This window comes from Phasianus colchicus, chromosome 1 (assembly GCF_987193195.1).
Source record: "Phasianus colchicus chromosome 1, bPhaCol1.hap1.1, whole genome shotgun sequence".
Taxonomy (NCBI): domain Eukaryota; kingdom Metazoa; phylum Chordata; class Aves; order Galliformes; family Phasianidae; genus Phasianus; species Phasianus colchicus.
Genome location: NC_143436.1, coordinates 197,152,644 through 197,165,255, shown reverse-complemented (window position 1 = coordinate 197,165,255; position 12,612 = coordinate 197,152,644). Strand labels below are relative to the sequence as shown.

General features: G+C 47.0%; 1 protein-coding gene across 7 annotated transcripts in view; it reads right to left on the bottom strand.

Moving 5' to 3' along the window:
* Positions 1-915: 915 nt before the first annotated feature.
* The window catches only part of GDPD5 (glycerophosphodiester phosphodiesterase domain containing 5), a 159,168-nt gene continuing 147,471 nt past the window's right edge, over positions 916-12,612 (bottom strand). For 5 of the 7 annotated variants that reach the window (XM_090134281.1, XM_090134282.1, XM_090134283.1 and 2 more), the window contains 4 exons: positions 11,610-11,692; positions 9,035-9,049; positions 4,966-5,078; positions 916-3,584 (listed from right to left, as the gene is read on the bottom strand). In XM_090134281.1, coding sequence (XP_089990407.1) covers positions 3,469-3,584; positions 4,966-5,078; positions 9,035-9,049; positions 11,610-11,692 — 327 coding nt within the window. In that variant the 3' untranslated portion in view covers positions 916-3,468. The remainder of the gene's footprint in view (positions 3,585-4,965; positions 5,079-9,034; positions 9,050-11,609; positions 11,693-12,612) is intronic. The other 2 variants (XM_031606105.2, XM_090134285.1) reach the window with 2 other exon arrangements.

The following is a 12,612-nucleotide window of genomic DNA, read 5'->3' as shown; positions in this document are numbered from 1 at the left end:
GTCCCTTAATGCAGCCATTCATGAACTGGAGAAAACAGCTGCTTAACAAAGAAGAATCCCAGGCTGGCCCAGACGAGATCCTCTCCTAACCCAAAGCACCCTCTGTCTGCAGCAGGGAGCAGATCCTGGGCTGAAGAATAAGAAATAGAGCAGATGCCATGCAAGCCCTTCCTTTAATGCACACTTTCAGCAAAGAACTGCTCAGGGACTTCTCAAGCTGGATCTTACATCCAGGCTGTTGTGTTTAATAAGCGCTAATGGACATAAGAGCCAATTATTCCTCTTCAAACATACTTACGTTTTTCGGTCTTCACAGCACCCTGGGGCAATGATGTGCACAGTATGTATTAGAAATGAATTGCTTCCTGTTTGTTTGGCTTAAAACTGCTGCCAGATCAGTGATACTGGTGCATCATTATCCCCATGTGGCCACAAGCACCAAGTATTTATTTGGCAGTTATAACTCAAGACTTGGGTCTGCAGAGTCGCACCCTCTCCACTTGACTACTTGTCAACTGCTGTTGGATAAAATGTGGATGGGAGAGAGGATGCAGCACTGATCTCAGACAGGAGGATCTCCAAGCCTTCTTCTGGTCATAGAATCATTAATGTTGGAAAAGACCTTCAAGGTCCCCAAGCCCAACCCTACCCATCCATCCCACTGACCACGTCCTTCAGTGCTTCCTCTCTTGTGGAACACCTCCAGGGTCAGTGATTCTCCCACCTCCCTCAGCAGCTGTGCAGTGCATTACCACTCTTTCGGAGAAGAAATAGAAATTGTTCCTAATTTCCAACCTGAGGTCAGACCTTGAGGTTCTCCCACAAAGTACAAAATACAGAAACACGAAGACCAAAACGCAAGAAGAGCATTTTGTGAGCGAGCCCAAAACACACAACAAGATCACAGACTGGCAGGGGAATACTGACAGTTTATTTCACAGAGCATCGCAGAGTTCATTTTGGTCTAGCTCTATTTTCATCAAAAAAGTATATTCCTTTAAAAAAAAAAAAAAAGTAGCAAATCTTCAGGATGATAACAGTAACAGTCAGTGCATTACACATAGAGTTTGGGTCTCATCATAAAAAAAAAATGAATTGTGAAGACAATGACTCTTGGTTGGATTGCTTTTAACACTTCCAAGCTTTTAAGCACTTCACCTTTCAATAATGTCATCTCCAAGGATAAAAACAGAACATGCAGGTGATTATCAACAGATGCCAAGATTCAACAACAACTCTCATTGGCAATGACAATCCACCACGAATGCTTCAGTGCAGTCCTCATTAAGGGGAGAAGCAACTTTTATCTCAAAAGCCTTCAAATCCAGCAAAACCTTGCGATTCTGCAGAAAAAAAAATAACCACCCACCATGTTTCACAGACTCAAAAGAGTTCCATATAGAAGATCAGTATTTGAGGAGGATAAGAGGGAGCGTGGACCAGGGACTCGTTCCATCTACATTCATGAAAACCCAAGGTAGATGCAGACAAATTAAACTCTCAATTTGTGCTGCTTAGAAGGTGCTTATAAAGCATCACAATTCAGATTTGTTTACTTGCATTATTAATAGAGGTATGTTCCTTATGTCACTTTGGCATGCCTTCTTCTTCTTTACACAGCTGCAACGACCACTTCTGCATTCTAATTCTTATGCACCGAACCCACGATTCTGAGGTTTCAATATGCTACTTCAGTACATTCAAGATTCAAAACTTCAGTGCTGCCACAACAAGGACGACCTGCTCGAGGCTGATTGCTGTGGCTTCCTCCTGGCTTTTCCAGGTTTGCCTTAGGAGTCCAGCAGGAGGCACATCAGCATCCCCCAAACCTCCTTTCTTTTCTGCAAGGCGACTTCCCCCAGGGCTCAGCAAGCAGGCTCAGCCCAAAGCCTGAGCTTTGGCTCACATTTCCACCATGGGAAACAACTCCCATGGTCCTGGCATTTCCAAGGTGGAACACACCAAGCTTCAAAGGAAGCTCGTGCTCAGTGGGATTTCCCACTTTGCACACTGTACCAACCAAGATCCGGTGAAGGAAGGAGTGACCCAACACCAGAAGGCCACAGGGACCAAGCCAGGAGCCATTCACATCACTGTTCATCCTTCCAGCTGGATTCAGCTGCCCTGGGAACCAGCTCCACACAAACAAAATGCTGACCCAAAACAGGCTGTGCCCAGCGAGACCTTGGAGACTGAGAGCAGGGAGCTGAGCATCCCACCCCTAGGCTGTATCAGTGCGGGGATAAAACACATCCACCATCAGTGTGGTTTCTAAGCTTGATTTCATGTTTCTTTAAATCTCTGCTCTAGGATTTTGGTTTCAAGCCTTTTGCACTGGGAGTGTGCATCTGCTGCAAGACCGCTGCTCCTCTGCATGATGCTGACATGATGCTGGTTTCAAAGCAAGGAGGAAACATCTCCTTGCAGGAATAAATTACTGTCCTGGGCTACTTCAGCTTCCAAACTATTTACATCTCCTTCACCCAGGGGCATCTGTTGGGCACAGAGGGGCTCACGCTGCTGCTTCTCCTCCTCCTGCATGGATGCAGTGAAGTAAGGAGCAACTGCAAGTGCCACTTGGCATGGCAGGCACTTTAGTCAGATGGGAGAAGTGACAGTGCCCATGGCATTGCTTTTTGCAAGCCATCCAGGCACCCAGTGGAGCCCAACTCACAGAGAAGATAGAAAAAGAACAACAAAATCAAAGCACTGCTGCCAGCAGAGGCCAATCTGCAGCTACCACCCAGGATTTGCCTAGAGACATTTCAAGAAGGCCATTTTTCTGTCAACATCCAAGTTTTGGGGATGGGGAATGGGACAGAGAGGATATGCCCAAGTGTCTGAGCCAGTGCAACTCCTCCCCCAGCTCTGAACTCTGACATGGAAGAGCAGTGCCATCTCCTCTCCAAGGAAAGCTTCTCTCCTGCAAGCAGCCTCCTGTTCAATTATAGCTAACACTTCATTGCCCAGGAAGGGAAAGGGTGGGGAGAAACAGAAACAAAACAAGGAAAACAGAAAAAAAAAATGACACTTCACGAGAACTTCACAACATACAGTTTAAACAATTCAGCTACACAGTCGATGCATCAAGGGAAGGAATGGAGCAGGGTGGGGGGAACTGTCCCAAACTGCCCCCAGGGGGACTCAGGCTGTCACGTCAAGGTTCAAATAACTTCAGCCATAACGTAGAGGGTTTAATGAACACGGTATTTCCACTCATGCCCTGGAAAAGTTACACTCAAGGAAAAAAAAAAAAAGACAAAAAAGAATTCAGATTTTCTACATATTTACAAAAAAAGCCCCTCAATCTCAGAACCAGAGAGGTGGAGCAGCCACTGATGGTGGAATGGAAAGGGATCTCTGCCCAGCCAGCAGTTCATCAAAGTTTCCCATCCCATGGCAAGCAGCAGAGCGCAGCTCTCGTTGCAAACACGGGGTTGGCCACACGTGGGGTTGGGCTGGAGCCCCTCAGTTCATCCGCAGCCTGGTGTCCCGGTGATCCGTGGGGGTGACCATCTCGTTGGCATAGCCATTTTCAGAGCAGAGGGACAGCTCGTCTGTGGTCTCCACGCCGTTGTTGATCTCTGGGGAGGGCAACAGAGGGGAGGACATTGTCACAGTGGTGCGAGATACAGGAGACCCTCATGGATGAGCAGCCAGTAAAATCATAGTATTGCCTGGGTTGGAAAAGACCTTCAAGATGATCCAGTCCAACCACCAACCTGACCTCCCAAGTCCCATCACTAAACCACATCCCTCAGTGCCACATCCATGTCCCTTAAGTTCTACGAGGGATGGGGCTCTGCCACTCAGCCCACTGCAATCCTCAACCATCCTTACTGTGAAGAACACCCTAACATCCAATCTGAATCTCTCCTGATGCAACTTGAGATTGAGATCCATCTTACTTTAAAGAGATTTCCTCCTGGTTTCAGTAGCATTAACCCAATTTAAAATCCAGCAATGAATTACCTCCAAACTGGAGCTCATCTCTACATTTCGGATCCTGTAAGCTTCATAACCACCAGAGGCAAAACTGGACTTTGCCATACAATGCTGAATTACTCACCTTTGGAAAAAGAAATATCTGAACTTCACCTCTACCCTATTTGCTGTTCTGGAACTGGGAAGATTCCTGTAGTCACTGGTTTCACTGTGGAAAATGTACATCCACTCATGTTTTAATTGTATCCACCAACCCTAAACAAAACTGTTTGTTTCAGAGGCACAGAATCTTAACATGCACCCCTGACCTCAGAAGTGCTTTGTTTCTAAGAGATTTCATGCCTAGAAAACAGTGGGGAGGCTTAATTTTCCTCTGATCAACTGCTCTCTCTTACTCTGTTTTCCCTGGATTTACCCCTCATTTTGACCATCAATGGAGGGCAGAATCAGCCCTGCTTTCCTCACAGTAAAATCTTTGAAGCATGGGTTGTCTTTGTACAATAAACCCTGATCTCTGCTGAAGCTCTCCAGCCTCTGATACGAGGAAAGAAAGCCAATAATAGAGCCCAAGGATAGATTTTAGTCACGTTCCTTCAAACGGGAGCATTCCAGCTTCACACACCGATTTTAGCCCTGTAAAGCTAAACGTTTCCTTCTTCGTACAGATTCCTGGGATCTTTCTTGGAGGTGGGCTTGGACAGACACATTAAGAGGAAGATGCTGCACACCAACATGAAAACACGCAGCCATATGGGACTGGTGAGCCAGAACCACATCCCAAAAGTGACCGTATCTCACAGCAGGGTCAGTGCAGCCATCCCATCCCACCAGTGGGAGATGAGACCCATATCAAGATGTGGTACTGAGGGATATAATCAGTGGGTGTGGTGGAGGTGGGTCAGGGTTGCACTTGGTGACCTTACAGGTCTTTGCCAACCTTAATGACCCTGAGACTCTACCTCCTCCATCAGCAGTGACAACTGAAGGATGAAGCATTGACTGACCGGCCCTGATCCATACCTGAGAAGATCAGCTTCTCCTTCATGATCTTGACATCCCGGCTGGACCGGCGGACGGCAGCGCTGAGCATGATCTGCTCTGGGTTGTAGGTCCTGATGCTTCCTAAGCGCCACCTGCAAGAGAAGAAGGGGAAATCAGGGGCTGGGTCTCCCCACCCCTGACAGCATCCTCAAAGTGGTCACCAACACTGGGAAGACCAAATCTCAGAGGCCCTCAATGCTTTCGTGCCCTTGTAGCTACACGACCCCGCACGGCAGGAGGATGTTCGGAGATGAGCATGTGGTCTCAGGGAGGCTACGAACATAAAAAGGACTCATCTCCAAACCGCCTTCAGCATCCCAACCCCACTAATTTCAACAAGGACTGCAGGCACCCAAAACCCCTCTGCACCACATCAGCTGGACAACTGCACTAAGGAGGTGAATTATTTTGACTCCTAGAGTGGTTACGAGGGAGCAAGGACTCAGCCAAGTGAAGAAACTTCTTTTTCCTCGCTGCATGTCATGCTCACATTTGTAGGAGAAGAGAACTCAAAGGAAAACTCAAATCTCAAATGTGAGACACGCAGCAAAGACACCAGCATGAGATGCTTGGAAGGAAAGCACGAGCTCTCTCAATGCAGGTAGATCTTTATGTACAATGCCCCCAAATGGACTTTTTATCTCAGGGCAGTTCCCTCCCCAGCTGCCAGGTCTTTGCTTAAATGCTTCCAACCCAAAATGCACACTTCTTTTTTTTTAGCTTCACCAAAAATTTCCATCTCGTGAATGACAAAGTAAAGCTGATGAGAACCTGGCTGCACATTAACATAAGCCAGGCTTTTTGTTCTAAAAGTGCACATAAAGAAAATGCAACAACAGCAGCAAAGCTAGGTAGGGCTTTGCTTTTAAAGCTCTTTTTCACCCTGTGAGCGTCCCTGTAACACAGATGCTCAAAGAAAATACAGGAATTGGAGGAATATTTCCTTCAAATAAAGGGAAATCGGGGCTTAGTGCGTTTTCACAGCCCCCTACCACCGATTTGTTCCACCTCCTGCACACAGAGGAAGGCTTTCAGCGATTCCCATTCTCCCTGCCAGAGCCGGGGACATAACAAAGCTCTGTGATGGAAAAATAGCAGAGATTCAGGGCAGCCTATGGATTTTCTGATCTTCTGGCACCATCTAGTGGCTTACCCATCGAAGAAAAATGTGATATTCCTGTTTTTTGGGTTTTTTTCCTTTTTTCTTTTGGGTGGGGGTGAGTGACAACTGCCTGCTCTTACATTTCTAACCCTCCCTCCACCCCAGGAGCAGATTTGAGAAGCTCCACACCAGTCTGGGTCCACAGCACGGGCCTGAAACAATCACAGATGAGGTTCTGGCGTTGTTCCATTCAAAATAAAATGAAATAAAAGGAATCTATCTGGTGCTGATTTCCATGGTTTCCGCTTTATTTTTCCCGAATCCCAATGGGTGACACCACACTGTTGGAGCATGAATGAAGACAGGGCTCTGCTACAGAGGGAAGATGGGGTGGGATGGTGTGGGATGGTCACAGTGCACAGCTCATGGACCCGTGGACAAAAGCAACCCAGAAGGAGCACGAGGAGGTGGAGAAGATATTAAAGCATAAAAAAATAAAAAACCAAGCCCCCAAACCACGTTTTTTCTTTTATCATCATCATCTAATCTGAGCTACTTAAACTTGGAAGATGGCCATTTTTCCCTTATTGTCCCACACAGGCAGATCCTGCTAAGATCAATATGTGCACAGGGTCTCACAGGATAAGAAATTCCTTAATCAGGACCAAAATATTTTGCCACCATGCTGGGTCTTCCCTATGCCCACAGCATTAGGACATGGAGCATTAGGTTGGATTGCATGACCTAGATGCATGGTGATCTCTTGCTTGAGACATCCCACAGAGGGCATGGGCCCCTTTAGGGCACAGAGCCCTGGACAGGATGCCCCAGCTCAAGCACTCTGACAGCTTTTGCACCACTTCTCTGTAAAATTTGTGCACCTGAGCTGAAGCACACTGACTCCAGGTGCCTTCTGAGTTCTCTCCCCTAACATTTTGTGTCCCTTTTCTGGGCTAGTATGGAGTGTTAGTAGGTCCAGTCAGGACTTCCTGAGCATTCAGGAGGGAATTTCAGCTCCAGGTAAGAGGAGCAGAGCAGGGCTCATAGCTGGGATGCATTTTCGAATGGAACGCACCCAAGGAGCAACACCAAAACCAGCCCAAATTTGCAAGGGTCATGCAATTACTCAGCTTCTACAGCTGCTTGCAGCTCCATGCAAAGCAAACCAAGCTCCCAACACCACCCCCATTTTGAAATACCCTCTTAGCAGAGGTGCCATCAGTCTATTTAACCATGATGCGACACCAGTCCATGCTGCATGAAACATTTTCTGCTGAGCTCAATAGACTTAGGGTCACCAGGAAGCTTATTTAATAGGAAATAACACCTCTCCTACCCCCTTGGACTCTGTTGTGACCGGTCACATGTGCAAAAAGGGCAGCCCAGTGCAGGGCTCGTTGTGTCAGACAGACAGCAGGTTGGTCGTGTTCTGGGAGGCATCAAAGCAGACCAGACGGACATGGGATAGGAACAGACTAAAAAATACTGGGACAACAACACAGAGACAGCACACACCATGTTAGGGCCAGGACTAGGGTGCTTGGGTTGAGGAGAAATGGAAGGGAAAGGAGATGGGAGAGGACAGACTGGGGAAAAAATAGAGTTGGTTGGTACCAAGGTCATAAAATGGTAGTGAGCAAAGAGCCAAGCCAGACACAACCACACAGTCCCCATCCTGCTATTCATAGGATCACACAAAGACTTGGGTTGGAAGGGACCTCAAGGATCATCGAGTTCCAACCTCCCTGCTACAGGCAGGGCCACCAACCTCCAGATCTGGAACAAGACCAGGTTGCCCAGGGCTCCATGCAACCTGGTCTTGAACACCTGTTGTCTAAAGCCTGACCAACTCCTCCATGCCTCTCTCTTCTCCCACCCACATGAAAAATGCCAGAGAGCAATGGAGAGTTGAAAGGAGGAGAACACTCAACCTCCTTGGCCCCACAGTCCCATTTTGGTGAGGTGACACGAGGATGGAACACTGCAATTCCGAGTACCTGGTGGAGCAGGTGATGCTTCCAGATGGCCAACCCCAACCCCAAAGGTGGTGGGTAGGGGAAGAGGGGGGGCTGAGCACACACAGGGAGGAGCCAGTCCTCAAAAATACAACCCCATGGTGCCAAGCGGAAGGAATGGAGAAGGTAACATGGAGAGTTTGGTCTGAGTAAGGACATGGTAAAGGCTTTACTGCAGAAAGGTGACAGTGCTTCCCTCCAATGGGATGAGAACTACCTCTGAGAAAACAGTCAATGCAAGGAGAAATTTGGGTTGGCAATTTATGGCACTTCAAATCCAAAATCCCAGGCTAATTCCATTCCTGGGTACACTGCTGTTTTTATTTTCAGACTGTATTTCCAGTTTCACAGTAGTGTAATTGGGAAAAGCCTCCAAAGCTTCAATGAGTGCAGCAGTCGTTGAACCAAACCTGTTCAGCTGTTAACCCTATTCATTAACACCCAGGCTGGAGAACTGATACTTGATATAATTGAACAGGTTACATTTTCATCTTATTTAGAATTAGCCAGCTTAGAAGAGGTTGGTCCCAAAAAACCTCTGGTAAATGCAGGAAGAGGATATTTTGTAGTGAAATCATTTCCACAGAGAAAGCATCATCTCCATGGGGAACTGCCCAGTTTCAGCACCCTGCAAGACCTCAGAACAGGGCTGTTTTAAAGGGCAGCGACTTTGATCTTTGTAACAAAAGGTCGGATTGCCTTCAAAGCATCCACCAGCTTCAGCATCAGGCTCCCGTGGTGCTCATGGCTATGGACCATGCAATGTTCTGACTCTCATGGTCCCCCTGTGAAGCCAGATGTTTGAAAGCATCATGGAAAAGCTGCGTCCTGCACTGTCTATCTGCAGTGAAGCCACAGCAGAGAGGGAGAAAGAAAGAGAGAAAGGAAGGCTGAATGAAAAAGAGAAAGAGGAGGAAAGCACCAGAATTACCTGATCATGTGATAGCTGTGAGATGCCAGAATGCAGCAGAGAGAGAAAGAGGAGGAACATGCACAACAGTCAGAGCAGTAAGAAAATAAACAAGGCAAAGAGGCAAAAAAGATTGGTTAGAAGTCATCACAGTTGGTATTTCCCTCCAGGAAGGCCTGCCACGATCCTGTTCCCAGAGCTGAAGGAGAAGAGCAGGAGCAGCCCCTGCCCTATGGAGGAGAGACAAGCCATGCGGAGGAGAGAGACAAGCACATCGAAGCGGTGCCTCTGGTCCCACCCACCCCCTGGTCCTTGCGTGGAGGAAGCAGCTCTGTTTTACCCCAAAAAGGACTTCAGGAAAAACTACACACACATACACACACACACACACAAACCCTAAAACAAAAACACACGACGTATTGAAGGCCAAATGTCAAGCCCCACTTCGTGGAGCTGAATCGCATCAGCAGGGAGTCGTTAGGCAGCTCTGCTGAGACTTGTTTTTGGCACAGACTCAGAGCTGATACCCATTCTTCTGCGTGGTGAAGCAGCCGTGAAGAGCAGGGAAATGGGCATCTCCTAAGTGGGATGCACAAAGCAGGAGCTCTCGGGAGGGCAAGCCTTTTGATGTAGAAAATCCAGCTTCTGATGCTAGAGCTATTCTCCTTCCTTCCACTGACTTGGGGTTGAGCTGTCCCAAGGGAGAGAAATCCCCAAATCCTTCCACTCCTCACCCTGCTTCTTCTCTCCCTACTCCACCAAACCACCTCCAAGCTGGAAAAACATCCTGGGGAGAGCAGCAGTCCATACACCAGAATGCCCACGTAGCAGACCTATAGCCTCAGTATGACTTAGTTGGGTATGATGGAGAAAGCCTGCCAAACCAGCTTTGGGAGATGATGCAAAACACTTCAGATGGTGATGGGTCAGTGGTTGGACTGGATGATTTTAGAGGTTTTTTCCAACCTGAATGATTCTATGCAGAATTTCATTGCCATGACCTTTAAATTCTGCTCTTGACAGAAGAGCATTAAGGAGCTCAGTTCCTGCCTTCAGCCTCCTCAGTGCATTTCTGACCCTGACTGAGAAATAAAAGTCTGAAGGGCAGGGAAATCTCTCATTAAGTCCACCGATTAATCTGAAGGATTAGAAGAAGCTTCCAGACAACACAGCCACAACGCCTACCTGGAGGAAAGGTTTAACTGGCTGCAATTTGAATCACCAGACTTCTGAGCAAAATTATAAACACATTGGTAAATCTCATTTAGGTCATTGGTTTTGTTAAGTGTAGGTAAATCGAATCTGAGAGGGGTTTGAATCTGCTTCTCATTCTGTTATGCTGTGCTGGAATGGATGACCTACTGGGCACTGGTCTACCAGCCTGGGATCGTATGGGTTGCAAATTTAGAAGGACATAATTATCAACAGACCCAACATATGGCCTGAAGTCAAATCCATAGCAGGTGTTGGCAGGAGCAATAGCCTGCTGTAACGTGGTGAAAATGCCCAGGTAATTATCTGCCCTGGGGAGGGAAAGGGATTGCTGCAAGCAGATGATCTGGGGCAGCATGACAGCAAGATTACTGGCTCATAAAGCTGAAGGAAATGAAATTGTACTCCTAACACAAAGGCATTTTGGAGATCAAGAAAGAAGGAAAGCACAAGCCTCTTGCTGTCTGTAGTGTAGTGCTTTGTGCATGCTAAAGCAGGTGAGATTACAAAGCCGAGCGAAGAGAGAGGTGCAATTTCAAAATGACATTTTCCCAGGGGAAGGCTGCTGCTTCTCGCTGGAGGAAGAGCATTACTCCTCCTGAGCTCGTGATTTCCCATAGAGGGTTATTTCAGTGTCACCACTGACAGCTAAAGTGCCTCTTAGGAGAGCAGGCACATCACCAGGAGGACACAGTCATTTCCTCCCTTTTAATCAAGAGGGTGGTTTGGCCAACTCTACCATTAGCAAGTTGATTTATCTCCTACTGATTCATTGGTGTCTTAAGCTTGTCCTGCTCCCAGGCTTTCTGCTCCATGTCTCTGCTCAGGGTCCTAGAGGCTTCTGCCTCCACGTTTTCTTTGAAAAAATGGGGATTTTTTTTCTCCAAACATCCAGTTGGGCAACTGATTGGATCTGCTAAGCTGTAACAGTTTTGCATCTGTTACATCTCTCTCTTCAAACTAATGGAAACACAATTTTAGAAAAACTAAAAGGCAACCCTGCTGTAAAAATTATAACTGTGGAAACTCAAACTATTTCCTCACCTTTTCCATAGCATTTAAACTTCTTGAAGTCCATTTCCCCAAAAACACTTAAGGTTTCTCTCCCACGCACATTTATGAGAAGAGCAAGGAGTCTGCCATTCCTGTTGTGAGATCTCTTATTCCCCTTAAAAGCAATGACTTCGTCAAATTCAAATGTCATCTCAGAAGTGGAATTAATTACTGTTCTCAGGCTTTGTAGGAATTTTTAATCAGTTTTCCTGCTATGGCAATCCACATGCTTGAGGAGCACCACAGTCCTCTCCTCCATCTCCACCCCACACTCTCAATGAAAACACACACCACAGATACACGAGAGCTGAGCCACAACAATGCTACTTACTTCTGGAATATAAAAACTCCTACAATTATGATAAATGAAATGAGATCAGATGTGATCCAGATTAGGCGGTACTCGTCTGGAGGCTGGAAGACAAAGAACAGGAGCAGATCTTAAAGCTGTGTATACGCACAGGGAGACACACATTGCTGAAGTCACCACCATGGCAGAAAGAATCACAGAATGGTTTGGGTTGGAAGGGACTTCAAGGATCATGAAGCTCCAACCCCCCACCACACGCAGGGCCACCAACCTCCACATTTCAGAGCAGCCCAGGCTGCCCAGGGCCCCATCCAACCTGGCCTTGAACACCTCAGGGATGGACGGGGCATCCACAGCCTCTCTGGGCAGCTGTTCCAGCACCTCACCACTCTCTGGGTAAAGAAAAGCACAGAGCTGCAGGGGTCACAGATAAATCATGTTTATGACATTTCTAATGTCAGCCTGTCACTTGAGGTGGCATTATCAGGAAGCAAACAGGAAGAGCTTTAAGCTTTAAGCACTCTGCACGTGCTGATGTTTTCTCGAGAGCTTTGTGGGCTGGCAGTTCCCTATCTCAGCTGTACCTCAAGGTGAGGTGAGAGGCTCTTTGGAAATCCAAGCCTGTGGGAAAACAAAAAATATTTCTGTCGATTTCTGTCCTTTAAGGCACAGGCAACTCTTGCTACATTTGCTGGTCTAAGTAATAACTATTAATAAGCAACTCCTGATGATGCTCAGAAGATACGTGCCCATGACAGCCATCAGCAAGAGCCAACAAACTTCTGCTTGGCCTGCCCAATCCTGAAGGACACAGTCCCAGTTAAGGAAAAGCTTTCTGATTTATTAGCAGACCAGACACAAGCATCCCAATGGCCAATGCCATTAATGCAGACAAATAATATTTAATTAGAGAAATAGAACACAATGCAGAAAGAGGAGTTCATGCAGCAGTAGGGTGACAAAGGTAAAACCAAGTTGGGAACCACCAACATTGCTACCTCTGTCTCTCAGAACAGAAAAATTA